The sequence below is a fragment of the Lethenteron reissneri genome, chromosome 36 (genome assembly GCF_015708825.2).
Source record: "Lethenteron reissneri isolate LAM-NWPU_2019-01 chromosome 36, ASM1570882v1, whole genome shotgun sequence".
NCBI lineage: Eukaryota > Metazoa > Chordata > Hyperoartia > Petromyzontiformes > Petromyzontidae > Lethenteron > Lethenteron reissneri.
The window spans coordinates 6,959,367-6,983,168 of NC_083814.1; the positions used below are offsets into that span (position 1 = coordinate 6,959,367).

At 44.4% G+C, this 23,802-nt stretch overlaps 1 protein-coding gene across 2 annotated transcripts in view; it reads right to left on the bottom strand.

The window, feature by feature from the left end:
- LOC133351081 (chloride channel protein ClC-Kb-like) overlaps window positions 1–5,067 on the bottom strand; it is a 45,051-nt gene extending 39,984 nt beyond the window's left edge. Inside the window, exons 1-2 of one of the 2 annotated variants that reach the window (XM_061566009.1) lie at window positions 4,468–5,067; window positions 365–493 (exon numbers count right to left, since the gene is read on the bottom strand). In XM_061566009.1, coding sequence (XP_061421993.1) covers window positions 365–493; window positions 4,468–4,750 — 412 coding nt within the window. In that variant the 5' untranslated portion in view covers window positions 4,751–5,067. The remainder of the gene's footprint in view (window positions 1–364; window positions 494–4,467) is intronic. The other variant, XM_061566010.1, reaches the window with a different exon arrangement.
- Window positions 5,068–23,802: the final 18,735 nt, after the last annotated feature.

Here is a 23,802-nt window from a genome sequence, read left to right on the forward strand (position 1 = left end):
AACGCAGATATGTATGTATCGCGACATGCCTTGTGTATGTAAACAACTTTACAAATGTCAATTATGCACCCAGTGTTCAAGCCACTGCAGTCAGTGTGCCGGTATGGCGGTATCTCGATTAATATATTTTTTGTGAATATTTTTTTGGTTGCATTTTCTTTACATGCTCACTTCTGCAAGAGAGGTCGTGGAAACCATAATCGATCAATAATGTGTTTAGTTATTATAAGAGAATACTATGTATGTATATTGAAATGCTTTCGCGCCGTACGTAACCAAGCGTGCTAATCGGGGGCTCTCTGATCCACGTGTTTCCCCTCCCTGCCTCCCAGTGCAATTGCAAGCACCAGGTGCGTCTACTCACTTCGCTGGAATCGCCCGATGACCACGTCCAGGCAGTAGCTGATGGTGGCCATGGAGATGCCGAGGATGAAGAGGAATATCCAATCCTCCCCGAACCTCAGGATCAGGTGACGTACGCATCGGTACACCGCTGGGCAGGGGCAAGGGGCAAGGGGCAAGACAGTAAAACAACGGATCATAATTTGCCCACGACCAAATCATCCCACAATGCCCCTCGATCCCCGGTCTCATCAGCTCTCCGAAGCCAAACAGGTTTGATCTTGGATCAATCCTGAAGCGTGACCTTGCTTGAAAGGGGGAGGCTTACAAACATTAAGGGGGTGAGGTGGGGGGGGGGGGGGGAGGGGGTCACGGCACAGTCAGTGCTAAAATAAAACTCTAAATTAAAGTTAAATGTTGGACAGAATGAGTCACGATTGGATTTTTTTCCTGTCGGACATTCTTCTTGAGCCCCCCCCCCCCCCCCCCCCCCCTCTTGGCTGCAACTCCCACCGCTCAATCGCAGCGCCGTGATAGCTTCGCGTTCTGTCCAGCTCTCTTTGAGTTTTGCGGGCAGCTTTGTCTGTCATCACACGAAGCTTGCGAATCAAACGCCGGACTTCGCAGCAGATCGCGCCGTGTTGTGTGTGGTAGTGGAGCGGCGGTGTAGCGGTTAGCGCGCTGCGCTACGAACCCGGCGACATGAGTTCGATTCCCGATCACGGCCAACACCGGTGACGATTATCTGAACCGGTTCTGGGCCTCCCCCTAGGTCGACTCAGCCTCAAATGGGTGCCTGGTGCGGTGTTTTAACTTCGCCGCTAGGGAGACAAAGGCTGCCGGGCGTGGTGCTGGCCACCCACTCCCTCGTGTGCCGTGCCTACCTTCATAGGTGCTCGCTAACAGCACTTGCCCCAGCAGTCTGTTGGAGTCCATACGGGGGATCTTTGTCATTGTTTCGCAGTTATTGCAATGTGTGTAACGCAGTGATTACCACACAATAAGAGTTAAGAAGGGGGGTCCTCAACGCTAGGCGGCTGGGATGGGAGGATGGGATGACCTCTGTGCACAACAGGTTGTTATAGGCAGCTGCGGAGCTAACATGGTGGGAAGTACGTATGTAGAAACTTCTTTCGTACCATACATAGCCAACCGTGCAATTCGGAGGTGCGGGGGAAGGACACCAAACTAAACATATAACGCAGTTTTAACGAAATCAGCAATCTTGCTGCAGTGCAGTGACATTAATTGTGGAACCAATCTTCTTACCCCCCCCGCCCCATCTACACCAACCCCAACTGACCAGCTTGGCCAAACCAACAACGACTCACATCGCGTTTACTCAATTCGACAGGGCTGTACGCGCATGGTCAGGATTTTGCAAGCGCAAAGTCGACTACAGCTGCGCAATTCACTCACTCATTGGTGCATTATGCCCATCTGTGATATATGCATACGTCTACTTTTCTCTCTCATATTTGCAGTGCAAGTCTAACTTCGTGAATTGGACGATTTGAAAACGGATAAGACCACCATGTAAGCCGGGTGAAGGCAGTTTTTTTTTCTTCTTCCCAGCGTAAGCCATTCAACTTCAGCGAAGTCGGTTATGATGGCGTATTCATGCTGGTACTGAAGCACACGTCTCGTGGTTATAGGCAGACGCACAGTGACTTAACTAAATTAACAAGTCACACTGTGGTCAGAATGCAAGCCAGTATGAGTCGTCAATTTCTCCCCGCCCCGACCGCCCCAACAAAGCAAAAGCGCTGGAAAATGTCGTGACGAAAATTGGCCTCGCTTTTCAGATGTTCTTGAAACAAAAATTAAACACTGCAGCCAGTGGACCACTCAACCGCATCCGACCAACACGATGTGGAGAAGGTGTGGCGACATTTCCTCCAGACATACAACGATCAAGGAATCACCAAACTGTGAATGCGTTGAGGTGCAGACGATCAGGCGTACATCACTAATCACTGCCAAATTAGCACGACATGCTGTGTTCTGGTGGAACAAGCGTACTCCACTCAGCTACCACACCCGATTCTGTGTAAGGTCTTACAAAACTAGAAATACTTTTGGAGCCTGTTGCTTTCTTCTTCATCTTATTCTTCCCAAATGCCATATGGAAGAATAAGAACTCCAGCAAGGATTTCCCAAGTGACAATTTTAAGTAAAATGTATATTTACAAAACATGTGTACATCTACAATGTGCATCCGTTGATAGGATGATAATTTCACATACGAACATAATTCATGCAACATCGGGCCAAATATCCCAAATACAGGACTCCTGAAAAAGAGTCTTGAGACTCAGTTCAGTGGTTTCTTGATACTTTGTATAGTATTTAATATGAAAATATTGCAATGTAAAACATAGTTTTGCAAACACCATATATGTTTGAACCTTTAAAAGATACATAAAAGCTGACATATTTTTAGTGACGTTTAACACAGTATACACGAGGGTGCCACTCAAAGTTTTGAAATACATTTTGTTCGACTTTCATGTCTTAGTGACACTTAGACTATGATATCGATCTGACTTTGCGCCTGCATCTCACATTGTCCTGGCCCCCCTCTTGGTCTCAGATTACGTTTTGCACTTTTTTTTATTCGCGTATAGTGTTTCGTTTTACGACCGTTAAACGCCGAATTTGTTAACTCTGCCAGGACCCTGCTGCAACTCGTTCTCTGCAATACTGATGACGGGTTCGTCTTTGTTTTTTGTTGCCTCTGCTGTGCTCACGCACCACGGCTCTCAGCAGGGCAGCTGGCTACATGGCATCGTCCGTGTCAGCGAATCAAATCAACTCAAACTCAATATGTCCGTGGAATTGTGAAGTTGCAGTTTTTTCACTGGTCACACGCTGTGAATGTGTTACTCTTGGTGTAAATGTCAACTGCTGAGAATGTCATTCCAAGCTGTTACTATTTACAGGCTGCTCAGCATGTCTGCTTATTCGCTTTGTCTCTAAGGGCATCAAGGCTGTGAGATGTTAACTACCTCGCCTGGTATATAGGAGGTCGTGGGTTCGACCCCGACCTTCACGGCTGCACAGTCGCCCTGTGGACGCATGGATTTTTATCTGGGCCCTCCACTTTTTCCCCCCACATTCATGAACATGTATTTGCCCAGAATGCCACCTATTATATGTGAATGCGTTCAGTTGTTTTGGTATTTGTGCACTACTGCCAACACATTATCAAATATGAATAATAAGTTGTTCTTTTAATAAGCGGCTTCATGTTTCGTGAAGTAGATTCTGTTTATTAAATTGCAAAACAATATCCACAAGGGCCTTGACAGCAGGCACTACATTGTACATGAATTTTTTTGCAATTATAAATCGTTGTGGATCGATGGACCATACTTGACCATGTTGGCCAACGAGGGCCGAGGGACTGGTTCAGTTCATCACCCTCCCCTTGTGTCAGCCACGGCCGGGAATCAAGCTCAGGGTGCCAGGTTGTGGATTAAATAAAGAAATACAATTCAGCACGTTCAGCATTCGCCCCCATTCCCACAGCGCAAAGTGCCATCGCGAAGGCGCGAGAGTCACGCCTTTGCCAGCTCGACAGAAGGTGCCAGTCCGTCCCGAGCACTCATTGCGAGCTGGCCGAGAGAGTTTGTGAACAAAATCGCGCGGAGAACTGTCGCGCATTAAACACGAGCGATTACTTCTAGATTTGAAGCTTTCGTGACTGCAATGATTCATATTCTTAGGTTTTTTCGGTAAAGTCACGTAGGTAAAACATTAAACTTAATAAAAGTAAAATAAAAATCACGACGTTTCGGAGGCAACACAAGCTTCCGTCTTCAGGTGGAACCGTCACAGCCACGACAGCTGTATCAAGTAAATGAGAGATTGCAAGAGCTACCACTCCGTTATATATACTGTGACGGTTCCAACTGAAGACGGAAGCTTGTTTTGCCTCCGAAACGTCGTGATTTTTATTTTATTTTACTTTTATTAATTTTAATGTTTTACCTACGTGACTTTACCGAAAAAACCTAAGAATACGAACGATTACCCAACCCGGCCCCTTGAGAGAGATAGAGACAGAGAGATCAGAAAGATCAGTTGCTGGAGGGTGCGGGGAGGGCATAAAGAGTGACTCACGGCGTAAAAACCTGACGATGCCGCCGAGCGCGTCCCTGCAGCAGTGGGTGCCGTTCCTCTGCGTGCGGTCCGCGTGGTCCTTCTCGTCCACCAGGAGATCCCTCTCCTTCCGTCGCCTCTCACGCGCCACGCCGTTGACTCCGGGCGCTTCGTCTTCCTCCGTCTCCTCCTCCTCCTCCGTGGATCTCGCGGCGTCGCTGGCAGCCGCCGCCGATGCCGATGGAGAGAATCGTGGGTCCAGGAACGGGTAGTCGGGCGTGTAACCTTGCTGATGGGTGGCCATGCCTCCACCCACCCTCCACTGAAAAAAATGCTGTGTTCTCAGGGAGTTACCGTGGACTTGCTCACGGTTCTAGCCCAGAAAACCCGAGCGGTTGGCACGGAGACTTTTTCGACGATTGTGTAAGATGAAGACAAACGGAGCTGCCTTTGTCTCTCTCTCTCTTACCCTCTGTCTCTCTATCGCTCTGTCGGTGTGTCAGGGAAAACTGTGCGCAACAGCCTATGACCGGAGCTCATATAAAAGATGCTAAAGTGTTGTGGAAAGACGGCCACACGCGCAGGTAGAATGGGGCAGCTCACTTATCTGAGAATGTATCCAAAAGCTATGCTGAATAGGGTTCTATAGGAAGCTGGCCGAGAGAACTTGGGGGTGTGACCATGAACTGGTCGCAGCTGTGCTGGGCTGGAACTTTGTGCCATTATGTGGAGGACATCAGATTAGGTGATGGACAATTAAAAGTGACGTGGGTTTGGAGGAGGGTACAAGCCAAAGTCTTTGAGAAACTGCGTGTAGATAAGGCTATACATTTACTATGAAGTCAAGCACATGTACATTTCTGATATTACACGGATGTCTTCGCATTAGATTTTCTGCTGTATCATTTTTATTATTGTATTTCAAGGGTACATACACCAGATTGTAAGTAATACCTTTTTTATTGTACACACTACAAAATTAATTGTGCATGTGCTAGCGTGACAACGCATTACATAGTTATTCTTAATCGTAAAGAGAGTCACAGGGAAACGTTTGTTTTTACATGAGGAACAGCTGATATATATATTTTAAGCCAATTTAATTCTACCAATTATCATGTCCAAGAGATTCTCAAAAATGGACCTGAGAAACACATAGAATCAAAGTCCGAACAAATAATAAGCATACAATGTCTCAATATATTAATCTCTACACGTGAAAAATATCAGTATTGCTTACACAGCCCATCACCCGTACGGCGTTTCTGTGAGTGTCATCATTTCAGCAGCATTGGTCCCAGACAAGAAAACTCTGAACTGGTTTTGACATGCAGTGCCTCATCAAAAGATGGGATGTGAAGGCCGTGCGACTGATGGACTCTGTAGGAAATACTTTTTTTCATTTTTACACGGAGAGACGGATATGTAAAGGAGACATTGTCGGCTTATTTATTTTTACTTATTTTTCCATTTATCTTCTCCACAACGAAGATCAATTTGTGACAGAAAAACGTAAAATTGGGGGCACAAAAAAAAGCGGGGGTCCCGTTGACACATTCCACTTGAAATAAACTCTGCACTGACCGTGCCTATACTCATAATCATCATTAGCCATGAGCTATCAACTGCTGGATAAAGGCTCCCCCCCCCCCGTCCCGCACCATGCCATCATAATTCCACACCATCCTGTGATGCCAAAATTCATATCCAACGCGTGAACTCATCTCATTGCTTGCCTCAACATTATATCACTTCATTTTTCGATTTAAAGCTTTCGTGACTGCAGGGATTCATCTTCTTGGTTCTTTCGGTAAAGTCACGTAGAAGGGAAATAATAAAATAATAAAATAGACAGACCTGTTCTTCACCTGAGGACGGCTGCTTGCGTTGTGGCCGAAACGTCGTGAGAATTGCATTTTATTATGTAAAATTTTTATTATTTTATTATTTCCCTTCTACGTGACTTTACCGAAAGAACCAAGACGATTATATCACTTTGCTTGTCATTCCCTTCCTACGGTCTTGCCCACCGTCACTCGTCCCGATCAGCGACGTTGCCCTGCCTAAGACCGCCTTGCTGGGCGCGATCCTAAAGTCGGTGCCGCGTGCCTCATAGCGCCACCTGCTGGGCAAGTTGCACCAGAACGAGGGGCACGTTTGGGGCACGACTCGTCGTACTTCGTGTCATCAGTAAAATAATACGAAGTGACACTTATTTAGTCGCTCTATACTCAGTGTTCTTCATGGCAAGGTCCGTGAGTGACTGGCGGCCAGGGGTGGTTTTTAGTGTGGCCCCCGACAATACACACATGGTGAAAACAGCCCCATTTTTCTTGGTTCTTTCGGTAAAGTCACGTAGAAGGGAAGTAATAAAATAAAAAAAATATAAAAAAAAATATAAAAATAACGTGACTTTACCGAAAGAACCAAGAAAATGAATCCCTGCAGTCACGAAAGCTTTAAATCGAAATTTAACAGCCCCATTATCATCGTGCTGTCCAACTCGGTGGGTTTCAAAAGTGTGGCGGCCCTCACAATGATGTCGTATAGGCGAAACTGGCCCTTCCCTGAAAAGGAGCGAAGAACACTGCTCTATGGCTTCTCTGTGCATGTGCTGTGAAGAAGGACCATTATCTGAAATGTTGCATATTTTGTATTTATTTTAAGGCCACAATGCTATTGACGAAGTTTTTTGTTGTTGATGTTAATATATTGTAATCTATATTCTTGGTTCTTTCGGTAAAGTCACGTAGAAGGGAAAAAATAATATAAATAGAAAACAATAAAAAAAATTCTCACGACGTTTCGACTGCAACACAAGCAATCATCATCAGGTGTGAAATCCACAAGAACGTCGTGAGAATTTTTATTGTTTGATAGTTTTATTATTTTATTATTTCCCTTCTACGTGACTTTACCGAAAGAACCAAGAATCTAAATCCCTGCAGTCACGAATGCACGGGCACTCTGGAAGGGTTTCGACATTCAGTGTCTGAGCAGTCAGGCTTGTTCTAGCCGATGCTGGTGAGCTTCCAAATGTTTATTGGCAGTGACTCTCTCTGTTAGATATGGGTCCAGGTTTGATGGGTAGCTCTGTTATGCATCACCAAAAATAATCACCAGCGTTGCACGTGTTCTTCACAACGTCTCTCATTACAACCCATTGTGAATCCATCTCAAGCGCAGGAGGCTCACAATATTTATTCCGGAGTTTGGTGCTGGACGTGGAACACAGAACCCACAACCAGGGCAAGATAAACAACTCAACGCACTTAGAATTAAGATCTCAGGAGGCCGGTTGAAGCTCTCAGCACGTGGAAACGTCGGACAACGTGCATCCATTTATAATGATACAGCAATACAATTATAGCATTCACTCACTCTCGTTGGCAAGGAACGACTCCTCAAGAGGCAGCAGGAGGAAGCACAGGCAAGCGGGAAGTATGGATGCCACTGGACATCTGTGAAGAAAACCTTCATAGCTCATCGGATTCCACCAGTATGAACGCATATTCTGATTCTGGTGTATATATGTTGCATTTATTTTGCGCCGTACGTAGCCAACCGTGCTAATTGAAGGACAACTAAACAGTTCTAAGGAAATTCGTTTTCAATCTAGATTTTAAAGTGCATAGCTCCAGTGGGAGGCAGCAGCCCCGTGATGAGCTGGTGCCAACAATCGCCCAGGCGTTGAGAGTTACGCATTACAAACCCCAAAAACACAAAATACAAAGATCCCCGGTATAGCCTTAACAGACAGTGGGGGCAAGTGCTGTTCGCGAGCACCTGTGAAGGAAGGCTGGCACGGTACACGAGGGGGTAGGTGGGCAGCCACCTTTGTCTCTCCAGTGGCTCATTGTAGGCTGAGTCGACCTAGGGGAGGCCCAGAACCAGTTCACATATTCGTCACTGGTGTTGGCCGTGAGCGGGAATCGAACTCGTGTCGCCGGGTTCACAGCGCAGCGCGCTAACCGCTGCACTACCGCTCCCTATAAACCAAAAAAAAACACACCCAGAGTGATCTTAAGACTACGTACGTCAGCGAGCGGCATGAAATGCGTGGTATGTCAGGTGCTGACGTCGTGGGCGAGCGAGCGAGCGAGCCAGCCAGTCAGCGGCTGCAGGGGTCAAGTGGAATCTGCGCATTCACGCACACGATGCCCCCTCGCTCCAGACGGCGTCTGCTCTACCCGTGCTGCTCTGGCCGCCGCCAGGTCACGGCGGAGAGGAGCGGCGGACGCCGACTGCTGTGACCGGCGGCACTCTCGGGGTTGGGACTGGAGGGGAGGAGGAGTGGGGGCTGCTTAAGATCATCATCGTAAACTCGGCATCACCCGTAACCACCAGCTCGCCCACCCCGCTTCGCCTCGTCGCACTGGAAGCGCTTTCTTGCTGCTTGCTGCTGCTGCTGCTACTACAGGAGAAGGGCGAACAATGGCACCGTGTCGCGTTAAATGCCTCGCCCGGTATACCAGGAGGTCCGTGGGTTCGATCCCGATACTGACGCCTGCTGTCTATTTTGAGTTGGCGTGTCTCTCGTGGATTTTTCTGAGGATCCTACGGGGCTCTCCTCCCCCCCCCCCAAACATTTAGAATGAACATCACGCGTTTAGAGCAGGGCTCGGCAAGCCAAATAGCAAGAGGAGCCATTTTTTAAATCCTTTATTTTAAGTTCACTTGCGCGCTTGCTTGCTCCAATCGAGCTGACATTTTCCACACAGACTCGTTGTGCGTGACAATTAATGTTCGTGAAATTTTTTTTCCAAAATGTTACACTTTTTAGGACAAAAATATTATATTTAATTACCAATTGCTTAATGGTGCCATGCAATCATCTGACCCATAGGTGGCAGCCACCTCAAGCCAGAGGACGAGAGGACTCTAGCCGCCACGCATATAAAGGATTTATAGTGAAAACTTTGTTTTTACGGGTTATACTTGTTTTTCGAATTCGATGGGAAAAAAAAACTCAACAATTCAAACGTCTTACTGCAACGTGAATACGAGGCGGTGGTCCTGAATAAATAACGGTCACGAAGCAGCAGTCCTTAAAGAGCCACATGCGGCTCCGGAACTACAGGTTGCCCACCCCTGGCGGCTTAAAGTGCGCGACTGATGTCAAGTTCCACGTGATGAAAAGCCACTTCCGTTGGGCTGTCGTTTGTGGCCAGGTCGCTTCTGAAAAAGAACAATACTGCACACTCAGGGGGCCTCACCTGACGAAATAAAATAGTTATAGTTTATAATTTTATAGTTTATGGTTATAGTTGACAATACTCATATTCTGGTACTGGCAAAGGAGGTCCCATTATGTAGCTGCTCACCCCGAGCTCGCATTACTCTGATGGTGCATTGTCTTTGTGCTGTACGCCTTTTGAGATGAGGCTCAAAAGAAATCTGTCTCTGGTGTGGACCAATCAGTTTCAAATACAATGCATATTTTATCAGAGTATGTTTTTTGTTTGCATTCTGACCACAAGTATTGTTGTTAATGCAGACATGATTCCATGTAAGAGGTTTCAGTTTGGTGTTTCAACATCTTAACACCTGGTTTGTTGCCAGAAAAAAGGGGAAAACCTATTCTGATATTTTGGTACTGCCAAAGGAGGTCCCATGATGATGCCACGCATTTGATTACCTTGACACTATAATACCCCATGAACACTACTTCGGCTACCTTTGTTCTCAAAACTTACATAAACTCTTGCTGGTAACAGCTTCTCTTCACAAGGCAGCAGACATCGTGCTGCCCGCAGCAGAGGTTGCAGCTGTCGCGAGTTTCACCTGAAGACGGGCGCTTGTGTTGCGTTCGAAACGTCGTGATTTATTTCATTTTATTTCTACCTACGTGACTTTACCGAAAGAACCAAAGAGTTGGGAACCGTTGGACCGTTGGCCCAGCATCCCAGGCTTACTCAGATCTCATTCCTTCACATGAGCTGATTTATTTTTGAATTTGAAGCATTTGATGTTTGTTGTGAAGATACATTATTTCAAAAACCAGGGCAGGACTTCATGAGTGTCTGGTACAATTTATATATTGCTGCTGCTCTTTTGAACTAAAATAAAGGTGAGCCTTCAAACGCTTAATATGGTATTCAGAGTGTGTCTATCTCTGCTTGTGTCGCAATCGAAACGTCGTATTCTATTTTATTTATTTTATTTCTACGTGACTTTACCGAAAGAACCAAAGAGGTATTCAGAGATGTTGCAATTAGTGTTCATACATTAAACAGATTTCCACATATGTCCATATAAGCCTGTTGGGGAAACTGCTGTTCGCGAACATATATCAAGGAAGGCATGCCACATGAGACAGCCGTTTCACGAGCACTACGCCCGGACGTGTTTGTCTTCCGAGTGCTAATATTTTACAAACTGCACCAGGTACTCATGTAAGGCTGAGTCTAACCAGGGAAGGCACCATAACCGGTTCAAATATTCGTCGCTGGTAATTGCCCACGAGCGAGAATCGAACTCGGGTCGCTGGGTTCGTAGCGCAGTGCGCTAACCACTACACTACCGTTTGCAATAAAAGTATATAACACATACACACATTATATTTGTAAAACACATACTCACTCATACAGACGTGGTAAACTTGCAGACAGATGAATAGATACCTTAAAGTAAACAAAGTAAATAGATAAACAGTCGCGCGGACAAAAAAACGTTCTGGTTAGAAACAATGGCTTTACTTTTGTAAACAACCCGTGCATTTAAAATGCATGCTTTGAAGGTGAAATACAAAGTTATTGAACCTGTTCAATCGGGCCTCGGTGTAGCTGATAATAATCCTTGTTCTGACCAGCCTGTCACAACCTAACAGGATACCGTACAGCCAATCAACCACTGCCTGAACCACACACAATCTGCACACAGCTTGTTTTAATAGCTTGTTTAAGTCAAATTGCTTTCCTCAGACAGCAGCAGTCAGGGTAAATAATTTGCTGTAATGTTCTGTTTTTTTACGGGGAGGTTTATGTTTAACAATTACATTTTTTGGTTAAACTTAAATGTTCTTACGGTTGTCGGTATAACGATTTGTTTTTCGATTTAAAGCTTTCGTGACTGCAGGGATTCATCTTCTTGGTTCTCTCGGTAAAGTCACGAAGAAGGGAAATAATAAAATAATACAAATTTAACATAATGAAATACAATTCTCACGATGTTTCGTGAGAATTGGACGCTGTCTTTCCAACAGCCCTGTTCTTCACCTGAGGACGGCTGCTTGCGTTGTGGCCGAAACGTCGTGAGAATTGTATTTTATGATGTTTTTTTTTATTATTTTATTATTTCCCTTCTACGTGACTTTACCGAAAGAACCAAGAAGGAGGTATAACGATTGTATAATTTGTTGGTTGCAAATTGTTATAAGCCGGTAAAGAACACACGGAGACATCCAGTCTATGATGCAGGGGAGACCTTTAATAGTGACGATTTGTATGCACAAATCATGATCCTATTTTAAACGTAATCATTAGAAACACAAGTTGAGAGGTGACTCGGTGTCTCATAAGATATCAGATCGAAACCAGCGCTGCTCAGATCCTGGGCATGAGCCACCCAAGGCGAAACCAGGTTCTCAGTGCCCAATCGCTGCACAAGAACCCCATCATATTTCGGATTTTCACTTCATTCACAATTCACCATTGCAGCCTTTCGAAGTGACTTGAGAAGCACATCTGTGATGCCATCTCCCGAGCCCGTTCTCTTGTCACACAGGGAGGTTGCATTGCTGGCCAAGCATCCACTCAGCCAGTTTTCCTCAGCGTCATTTTAGTGAAGGTCTAATCAGTTTCAGCCAAGGTCTAATCCGTTCCCATGTCGTCAGCATCCTTTACAGTCTCACGATGGCCCTCTGGCTCCTGCACGTGAGCCAGAGGTCGCAAACGGGTTTTGATTCCTTACCCGTACCCGTACCCGGCTGCATCAGGGTCGCAAATGGGTACCCGTACCCGTACCCGGCCGGGTACGGGTAGCCGGGTATCGGGTAGGGTACGGGTATCGGGTACCCGGTTGCGACCTCTGACGTGAGCTGATCTTATTGCTCCATCTCCATAGGGGTCGACAACTCTCAACCCGTGTTCGCTACTTTGTTTGACCCCCCTGTTTGTCAGTTATCCAGCATCGGCCATAGTCGCTCTGAATTCTAAATATTCTGGTGAATTTTTTGTTCAAGCAGCTTGCCAATGTTTATATGTCAATGAAATTGGATTCAAATGCATTTAAAATGCATTTTTTAACAGATTTATTTTTTCCAAAAACATAACTCATATTTTTTTTTGTGTTGGACCGATACACAGCAATATGCAGTAAACAATACATGCCTACTGCGACTGCATTTGCAGGTGAAATATACAAAAAAACTCACAAAAATATTTCGTGAAGTTGTATTAATTACGTGGTAATATAAAATATTTCGCAAACATCTAAGTTTCGAGGTAAACAAGCCTTTTTTTTCAAGTTATGCCTACATAATTTAATAAGCTCGTAATGTTTGATATGTTTGTTTTAATTAACGTGATGTAAATTAAATTACAATTACATTATTTGCTAAATCATGGAATTATGACTACGCTTGTTGACCCAACAAAGCTTCACTGAGTCTCAAAACTCATTTTCAGGAGGGTCCTGCCAAGTTTTCGCAGTGTGCGTTGATGTTACTATGCGTGATCTCAATTGAGAAATTTGCAAGTCATTCTCAAACATCGGGATGTGTGACCACGACCATATGAATGTTTGACATTGCAGGCTTTAATTTTTGTTAGCTCTGCGAGGAAATCTGTGATCCCAGAGGAAACGCATGCAGAGCAGGGGAAGAACAAGAAAACTCAACAGCAAGGCACCCGAGTTGGTAATCGAACCCAGACCCTCCTTGACTAGTGAGGCACGAGTGTTTGTCACTGTGCCAACCCTGCCGCTCAATGCGAAAGCCGCAGCCATGAGCCAGGACGAACGGGCGAGTCTGGGCTTATCTGGTCAGCTTCTGTCTGGTGCAGTCTAAGGCACAACGGTTTGAAAACTCACCTTGTCATGCTAACACCTCACTTCTTCATTCTCACAAACACCGCCACGAATGAATGGGGAGAAGAGGTTAACACCGCCGTAATGCGAGATGTGAATCAACCGATTCCTCTAATTAAGGGGTCGGCAAACATGCGTATCAGGAGCCGCGTGTCCGTTGCCGGTATTCTTAGGTGCTAACGGCACTTGCCACAACAGTCTGTCAAACGCTTCGTGAGATGTCTTGGTCGTTGGTGAATCAAATCTGTAAATGTCGATGAGAACCCATCAGAACAGAATGGTAAAACCCCAATTAAGGACTGCTTCGTGACGTTATTTATTTAGGACCACCGTCTGGTTTTCACATTGCATTACGGCTCTTGCAATATTGAGTTTTTCTCTTACAGAATTTTGAACAGAAAAAAGGGCTCTTCTTGTCATTGTAGTTAACTCGACGATCAACAAACGCGTGCAAAAGCACAGAGCCCTTGCGCGTATGGAATCACCATCAGCGAGGGACAATGTGGTCCACCGGTTTTAGGTCGCCATTGAAATGAATTTGAAACAATTATAACCGGCAAAAGCAGCAGTAACAATGATGCAGTCATAGACAACTGTGGACCGGCTTTACCCTCATTAGGATTCATCAACACAGTATAGCCACGAAATGCTCACTGGTGCACAGTCTGCCTCTGGAAACCAAGACATTCGGAGTACCCACTTGTGCACACTTTAGCTTGCCTGTTGCCAACAATGATCAAAACTGTAAATTACAAGAAAACCCCCCCATCATAACACATGTGGTTTTACCATTCTGTTCTGATGGGTTCTTATCTACATTTACATATTTGATTTACCAACGGCACGATGGAGTGGGTGGCCATCACCACACCAGGCAGCCTTTGTCCCCAGTGCTGATGCTGACACACTGTACCATGTATTCCGTGAAGGTTGAGTCGACCTAGGGGAAGCCCAGGACCGTTTGAAATGTTCGCTATTGTTGTTGGTGACGAGTGTGAATTTTACTCGGGTCGCCGGGTTAGTAGCGCGGTGCGCTAACCACTGCGCCACCGCTCCCCACAACAATCCACGAAACTTCCTGCTCTGCATGCATACGAGTTAGGTATGGCAAGTCCATGTTAGGAATGTGTCATGACGTTTTGCATTACAAATGCGAACTCCAACACGCACGCTCACGTTAACGTAGAAGCAGATGAGGGTCCATTGATGTAAAAGTCCCTTGTACAAGGGAGATCTGGACACAACTGATGAAAGTGCAGTACTCTACAATGCAAGGAAAAAAATATTATCACAATTATACAAATCAGGATGAGGAGTAAAATAGTATTCTTTTCAAAATAAACATCACATACACAGGGCCGTATAAAAATGGGCCAGATTCACATTCCAAACAAACGATCGAAACACATTACCTCGGTGATTTTTTTTTTTTGCCCCATTGTTTGCGACGGAGAAATTGGCAAATTTCGGCCAAATTTGGACGAAAAAAAACATAATAAGCAATTTACAAGCATTTAAAAAAATCAAACTTACCACTTCCCAGCACACATGGCCTACTCTTTCTCGAATAGCGTCACGGGATCTTTAACGTCCAGTGTGTGAGCTAGGACAGGCGCGTGCCGTGTTTATTGTTAATACAGCCAACGGTATTAACCAGGGCGGCCCACTGGGCTCCAAGCGGTGCACGTGCGTGCACTTGGCCACGTCTTAGTCCGGTGACGTCCGGTTTCGCGAGAAACATTCCTTTTTTGTTTTCAATCGTTGAGCAAACATCGTCAGGAATATATATTTTAAATGTGTTTGGGGGGGGGGGGGTGGAAGAAACTGCGTGTGTCAAGCGGCGCTGTGAATAGCCGCACGATGGCTGACCCGACAAAATACGGGCAGCGTATATCGTGTGCTTAGGGGTGGCATTGAGTATTTAGCATTGTAAAGGATATTCAGTCTCCGGTCTGTACAATGCAGCGACCGCTACCGAACTGGTTCGGGGAGCCAGAGTTCCACTAAGACAAAGGCATCAGCAAGGTTATGGTGCGCGCACCGCATCCTGCGAGCTGGAACCAACGTGAAGCGTTGTCTGTCGCCTGCATCATTTGCGGCGACAGATATTTGCGAGGTTGCAACTCAAGTAAACAGGGTTTTCGGTGTGGGTGCGTGCGTGCGTGCGCGCTTTTACTTATTTATTTCGCATCTTAAAATCTAGTTTCTGGTGGAACACGGGGGAGAGGGGGGTGGGGGGAGTTTTTACAATGTCATTACATTCACAGCTTCAACAAGGACACGACGGGGAAGCTTAACCGCGTTATTGTTGTTATTAGGGGCCGTCCATAAGTGACGTCACGCACCTAGGGGTGGGGAGGGGGGGTCAGATATTTGTGACGATGTGTGACGAGGGGAGGGGAGTGGGGGTTTGAGAAATGTGACGTCACATCAAAATGCGCAACTTTAAATAAATATAAACAACACGTTCTGCTTAATTAAATAGACTTTTAAATAAATGTTTTCTCCTACAACATCAGAGTGCAGCGCCACATTAAATTCGCACGACAATGACAATAGTTTAAAGCGATTTGAAGCATGCTTTTTTTTTAGGGGGGGAGCAGAGCTTTGTGACATCATATTTAAGGGGGGGGGGGGTCTGACTTTTGTGACGCCGTGTAACGATGGGGGGGGGGGGGGGGTAAAAAATCGTCCAAAATCGCGTGACATCATTTATGGACGGCCCCTTATTACTGCGCCGTACCAATAGGTTTGACAGCGCACAGACTTGTGCAGCGTTGCACGGATTAAAGCTCGCGGCATTTATCCAGATTGTAAAAACACAACGGTCTGCATTGCTAATACAACAGCTCTCAACCTTACCCAGACCACCAGCTCAGCAGAACTGAACATGTCCTAAATCGTGTCGATTAAATGACAACATGACCATACTTTCAGTTACGTTGAGCTGGTGGTCTGGGTAAGGCTGAGAACTGGTGCACTTGCAATGCACACCATTTGTTTTCCTGGCCTGCACTATTGTATCTGTCGTGATGGGGTTTCTCATCATGTAAATTATTGCGTTGTACACTGCACATTTAGTTTTTTACAGGAATTTTCGGGCTCTGTGTGATTGAATGTGACATCCCAGAGCGGCACAAACCAAAGGATGTATAGACCACGGAACAGGACAATTACTTGTGAATTGCCATCGTCGTTTTAACGAGGTGAGGACACGGTCGCATGCTGGGTCATGCAGGTGAAATAAACTGTACGTGGCAAACAGCTGCACATGGAACGAAATCATCATCGTCGTCATCATCATCATGAGACTCAGTCATGATCTATCCACTACTGGATGAGGACCTCATCAATCCGACGCCATGCAGAAATTAGTGTACTGGAACATGTTTTCACCAGCGTGTTGGAATTAGATACATCGCCCTTTTCTAAAATGCAGGCGATAGCCAACAGAGACCAGGGTATATTTGTCAAGGGAGACGTGGGTGAAATGAAAAACGTAGAGAAAACGAATTCCAGTGCATATAAAAACAAAGCGCAAAGTAAAATGAAAAGTACATCTCAGATCGATAAACATTTTAAAAAACGTAATCAGAATAAAACAAAAACATTTTCAGATGTAATCAACACAACCATGTACATTGAGGCAAAAACATGAACAATATAATAGTGATTTAAAGCTTTCGTTACTGCAGGAATTCATATTCTTGGTTATTTCGGTAAAGTCACGTAGAAGGGAAATAATAAAAGATATAAATATAAAACAATACAAACTCTCACGACGTTTCGACTGCAACACAAGCAATCATCATCAGGTGGATTTCACACCTGATGGATTTCACACCTGGTGATGATTGCTTGTGTTGCAGTCGAAACGTCGTGAGAACTGTATTGTTTTATATAATTTCCCTTCTACGTGACTTTACCGCAAGAACCAAGAATATAATATAATAGTGTTTACAATTATTGTGAAGTTGAGGGGCACGTAGCCCTGGAGACGAAGGCTAACGGGCCTTGCTTCCTCTGTCCGAAATGTTCCCACGCTCACAGGTAGATAGATACTCTTTGGTTCTTTCACATATGTGACACAATAAATATGTGACTTTACCGAAAGAACCAAAGAGTATGGATTCCTGCAGTCACGAAAGCTTCAAATCAAGGTAGATACTGTAGATGTATCTTACTACAAGCGCCCAATAAGACCAGAAGTCGCTTTCAAGGGAAACCCTGACAGTCACATGTGTGTTTTTTTTCTCAACAAGATGTGTGAGTATTTGGAAGGGGCTATAACAAGAGGCATTTCTCATCGATACATCATTAACATTATCAGCCGTGTTTTGTCCACTGCTGGATGAAGGCCTCCTCAAGCTGGCCTTACCACCATCAACACTTGAAAACCAGGTATTTGGATTCTAGATTTGAAGCTTTCGTGACTGCAAGGATTCATATTCTTAGGTTTTTTCGGTAAAGTCACGTAGGTAAAACATTAAAATTAATAAAAGTAAAATAAAAAAAAATCACGACGTTTCGGCGGCAACACAAGCTTCCGTTGCCTCCGAAACGTCGTGATTTTTATTTTTTATTTTATTTTACTTTTATTAATTTTAATGTTTTACCTACGTGACTTTACCGAAAAAACCCTAAGAATAAGAACAGGTATTTGGAGTTTGCGTGTTCTCCCGGTGGTCGAGTGAAATTGTATGTGAATATTCCAGTTATTCCCTCCACATATAGAAACATGCGTTTAGAGTAAATGCCTGGTATCAATTTCCACATGATAAGCCACTTCGTTGAGCTATCATTTGTGATAGGCAGATCGCTTCTGACAAAGAGCTATTATAGCTCAGTGTGCCTTTCCTGCTAGAATAAAAAGCCCAGTTAGCTTAGTATATAAAGTTGAGTTTGCATTGAATTTTTTTCCCCTTCCAAATTGCAGTCTAAAAATATAAAAGTTCAGTTTGACGGAACACGCGATGAATATTTCCTCTGTAGCAGAGTGTGTGACAAAGTGCTGCCCCCTAGTGTAATTAAGACCGTCACCTGAAGCGATCTCAAATACTAGTTCTGTTAAATCCCCTTCCGCGAACCGTTCACTTTAACACGGCCTTGCGCTGTTCTGCGATATCGTGACATGACACCTGATCGTATAACCCGGATGCTAATTGGGGGAAACAAAACACACAAACATATTTAAGTAAAAAAATGTAGCCTGCGTGTTAAGAAATTCTGAAATAACTTTTTTAAAACAACGGTACACCCTGTCAAAAACAGCTCCGGCCCTGTCCAATTCAAGCTAAAGTTGATACATTCTAAAGATGAATAAGAGCTGCCACTAGGGGGCAGAATAGGACTCCTTTTTAAGGAACATCACCCAAGTTTCGCCCCCAATAGATGACACGTTTTTATCCAAAATAAATAACGCGTCCTCCCCATATTTGTTCCCACATAAAAAAACAAAACCCCAGTACAACATACTATTTGGGTCTTTCGGTAAAGTCGCGTAGAAAATAAAATAAAATCATAATCGAATACGACGTTTCGGTTGCAACACAAGCAACCATCATCAGGTAAGAATGAATGATTAAACACAGACACGGGAACAGCAAAGGCCGTCCATAAATGACGTCACGCGATTTTGGACGATTTTTGAACCCCCCCCCCCCCTCGTCACGCGGCGTCACAAATATGACGTCATAAAGCTCTGCCCCCCCGCCCCCCCCAAAAATATAAAACATGCTTCAAATCGCTTTAAACTATTGTCATTGTAGTGTGTATTTAATGTGCCGCTGCACTCTGATGTTGTAAGAGTAAACATTTATAAAAAAGAAAGTTTTAATTAAGTGGAACGTGTTGTCTATATTTATTAAAAGTTGCGCATTTTGATGTGACGTCACATTTATCAACCCCCCCCCCCCCTTCGTCACACATCGTCACAAATGTCTGACCCCCCCCCCCCCCCCTAGGTGACTTTACCGAAAGACCCAAAGAATATGAATTCCTGCAGTCACGAAAGCTTTAACCCAGTACAACACTTAACGGTTCTATAGTTATATTACCTGGACTCCTGGAGGAACATTTTATTTAAACTCTTTGCGGGGAGACCTTCAATGAGCAGTGGAATGACAAGGACGGACCATTAAATGCAATCGTGAATGATGAGAAAATGTTCGATTTGGCACAAATAGTGTGTACCCTGCCTCTCTCGACATCATGATGGGTGGTGTTTCAGTTGCAGTCGCGACCATGATGTCGGGCGTTGGAGCTAAGCCTGCATCCTCCAGGGCCAACCACTAGAGGTCCCTTCCTGCCAAGGGCTGTTTGTGATTTAACATATTCCAGCGGGAAAATGTCAAAACTGGGTGGTTTTTAACTTTTGCCGACAAAACTGGATCCCAAATGTCAAAACTGGGTGCACCCTGGGTGGCCAAAAACTTGAGTTTTGGACACTCAGGGTGCACCCAGTTTTGACATTTGTCAAACATTTGGGATCCAGTTTTGTCGGCAAAAGTAAAAAACCACCCAGTTTTGACATTTTCCCCTTCTCGACGCAAACACTATCTACCGTTGTTCTACTGTAGTAGGTGTAGCATGCAAGCTGGCACACTGTACCAGTATACAAATGGCAAGTTCGTGTATGTTCGCGAGCTGAAAGTGTTACTGTAGTTGCAAGCTGGCACACTGTGCCAGTATACATATGGCAAGTAAGTGTTACTGTAGTAGCGAGCTGGCACACTGTGCCAGTATGCAAACGGGAAGTTTGTGGTGCAAGGTATGGAACATGAGCCACGAGAAACATCATTTGGAACGCTCTAAATCTGTGGCGACATATGGATGAATAACGCAAGGACCTAAACGTGTACAAAATTATACATTAAATCGTACACCTTCTTCACCCAGTTTTGACATTTGTCCACATTGAACATCACCCAGTTTTGTCATATCAAAAAGCACCACCCTGTTTTGCCTGTCGTTTTCCAAGACCACCCAGTTTTGACATTTGGGATCCAGTTTTGTCGGCAAAAGTTAAAAACCACCCAGTTTTGACATTTTCCCATATTCCAGCGGAGGGAGCTGGTAGGAACGTTGGGTTGCTCGGTCAATGGCCAGGGTCAACGGCGGCGTGGTGTATTCCGCAAATATGCCTGACTGTGAGGGCAGGCACAAGCCGGCGTGAGTAGGTTAAACGTTGAGTTTTATAAGGGCACCACGGGGTGACCAGCCCCTCCCCTCCCCACCCAGCTCCACCCCTCCCACCCCCCACCCAGCCCCACACTCCCCACCCGGCCCCTCCCCACCCAGCCCCTCCCCACCTTCCCCTTCCCACCCAGCCCCTCCCCACCCTCCCCTCCCCACCCAGCCCCTCCATCCCCAAAATTAGCAACTTTAAATAAATATAGACAACACGTTCTACTTAATTGAATAGACGTTTTAATAAATGTTTTTTTCCTACAACATCAGAGTGCAGCGCCACATTAAATACGCACTACAATGACAATAGTTTAAAGCGATTTGAAGCATGTTTTATGATCAAAATGGAAATATGGTTTTGGGGGGGCCAGAACTTTGTGACGTCATATTTGAGGGGGGGGGGGGGTCTGACTTTTTGTGACGCCGTGTGATGAGGGGGGGGGGGTCAAAATCGTCCAAAATCGCGTTACGTTATTTATGGACGACCCCTTACGCGTTACAATTATTTTCAACTGTTATTATTGTTAAGTTAGAACGTTGGAGTAAATATATCATATTGTCTGCGCTTATTTGCAGGTGTACCCAATCATAATCAAAGTCGTATCTCAGAAGTTGCAAGTAGTCATGGTTATCGAATAAACAGTATTATGGTTATATAATTACAAGTATTAATTACAGTACGTCATCCTTTACAGTGCAGTGTTAAAACCACTCCTGTTGAATATATCACAAACTAACAATCCAAAGCCAAGCTTGAAGTCTAGAACAAGTCTAGAACATTTCTATAACGATCAAAAACAAACGTGAAATCAATGCGGCCAAAAAAATACACGCCCGTGTCTCCAACCACATTGCTACAAACTTTCACAGCTGGAGGGAGGGAGGCATGCCCAGGCAAGTTGCGGACAGACATGACGTAAACTTCTAGAGAGCCTAGCTGTGGTGCCAAGGCATGCACAACAAAGGCGATTGGGGGCACACCAGGCTGCCTGGCAAATAATCTGCACGTGCGTAAACAATGGAGCTAAGCGAAAGGAGGAAATTAAACTCGTGGAGTGTTCTTACAGTATAGACGGCCGACTGTCTAGGTCTCTAGGACCTCTTAAAGACTGCTTTAACGAATGCAGATCAACTGTGTACATAATTCGTCTAATGTACTGTTGTTTTTTTTATTACATAATGCACAAGACGGAATTCAGTTGTATGTATACTCTTTGTTCTTTCGATAATCTACATGACTTTACCGAAATAACCAAAGAGTATGGATTCCTGCAGTCACGAAAGCTTCAAATCAACATTCAGTTGTGTCTAATGATGGCATCTACATAAAACTGTACAAACGGTGTCTGCCAATCCACTATTGTATGACGGCCTTCCCCATCTCGTATCAGACGTTTCAGTTTCATTTATTAGGTATAACCCTGTGAGCCATGTGGCTCTTGACTCCTTTACAACCGCAACAAAACAAAAACATGAACAAATAACATCTTAAAGTGACTACACGCAACAGAAAAATCCAGGAAAAAACAGCAAAGTCTTCCAGAAAAAGCACCATATTTCAACGCTGTGTGCAAAAATCCCAGTGGGATGCAAGTCAAACAATAACAACCATAAGACAATTTAGATTAAATCCATCAGGCTAACTCTGTACGACAACAAACAAACATGGCTAAACCAAAACGTTTTCAAAATCACCAAAATAAAGCTATAAAACAATGTAACATTGATCATAGGAGCTGTGATTCAAATTGAACAATACACGATATACATGACATGTACGACCAAACTTTGCAGCCACAGCTAGTCTCACATGGGTTGGACCAGATGATGCTAAAAGGCTCTAAGGAAAGCTGTCTCGGGTGTGGACCAATCAACTTCAAGGACAGTGCATACAGAGTTATGTTTTTTTGTTTGCATTATGACTGCAGGTATTGTGGTCTATGCAAACATGACTCCTTGTAAAAAAAGGTGTCAGTTTTGTTGCCAGATAGAAGCGTAAAAAAACAATTATCATATTTTTTACTGGCAAATGAGGTTCCAATGGTGTAAACTATTTTATTGTTATCCGATGAGTCCAATAATGGATTAGTCAATTAATGTAACCATTAGCCAGTGGAGTAATTGATGACCTAACCAATTGGCATTAACATCGTTTAGCCATGGAATTAAAGGACTTCACGGGTGTTAAGTTTGTCATGTAAACGGGCAAAAGTCCAAACGAGTTCACAGAACGCCATGCCTGATAACACAGGGCGCTGTTGTGCAATCAGGAGTTAACAATAATGTAAGCTGTAACGTAATATATGATGGGCTATAAATTTATAGCAGCTCCTTAAAGTGAACAGTGATCTGAGTTGGAGTGGTGGAGACAATTGTTAGGCCACTGTGTGCTATGGTCCCGGTGACCTGAGTTCGATTCCTGGCCACAGTGAATACACTGTGTAACAAAAAAAATTGCCCCTGCGTAGTAAGTGTTATTTTCTAATTTCTTATGCCTCAAAATTACAGAAAATGGCTAGTATTTCCCACAAACCTTTCTTCTGTGACCAGGACAGTGATATTTTGAAATGTACCTATTTTCAATGAGAAAACGCGGTGTGCATCTGTGTCATTCCTTCACGTAAAGTCCTGGTCACAAAAGCAACCTTTTTGGGGAATAATAGACATTTTCTATACTTTTTAGGCACAAGCAATTAAAAAATAACGCTTACTACCCAGGGACAAAAATCGTGTTACATAGTGATATCAGCGCCGAGTAATACCAACACTTCTAGATTTGAAGCTTTTGTGACTGCAAGGATTCATATTCTAAGGTTTTCGGTAAAGTCACGTAGGTAAAAAGTAAAAATTTATAAAAGTAAAATACAATTTATTTTTATTTAATTTTACTTTTATAAAATTTTATAAAAAATTTTTACCTACGTGACTTTACAGTCTTGCAAAAGATTATTTATGTTTACTTTAGGTGGGTACTTGTGGTTTTCTTTAACGCTTTCCACATAAGGGGCCGTCCATAAATGACGTCACGCGATTTTGGACGATTTTTTACCCCCCCCCCCTCGTCACACGGCGTCACAAAAAGTCAGACCCCCCCTCAAATATGACGTCACAAAGCTCTGCTCCCCCCCCCCCCCCAAAACC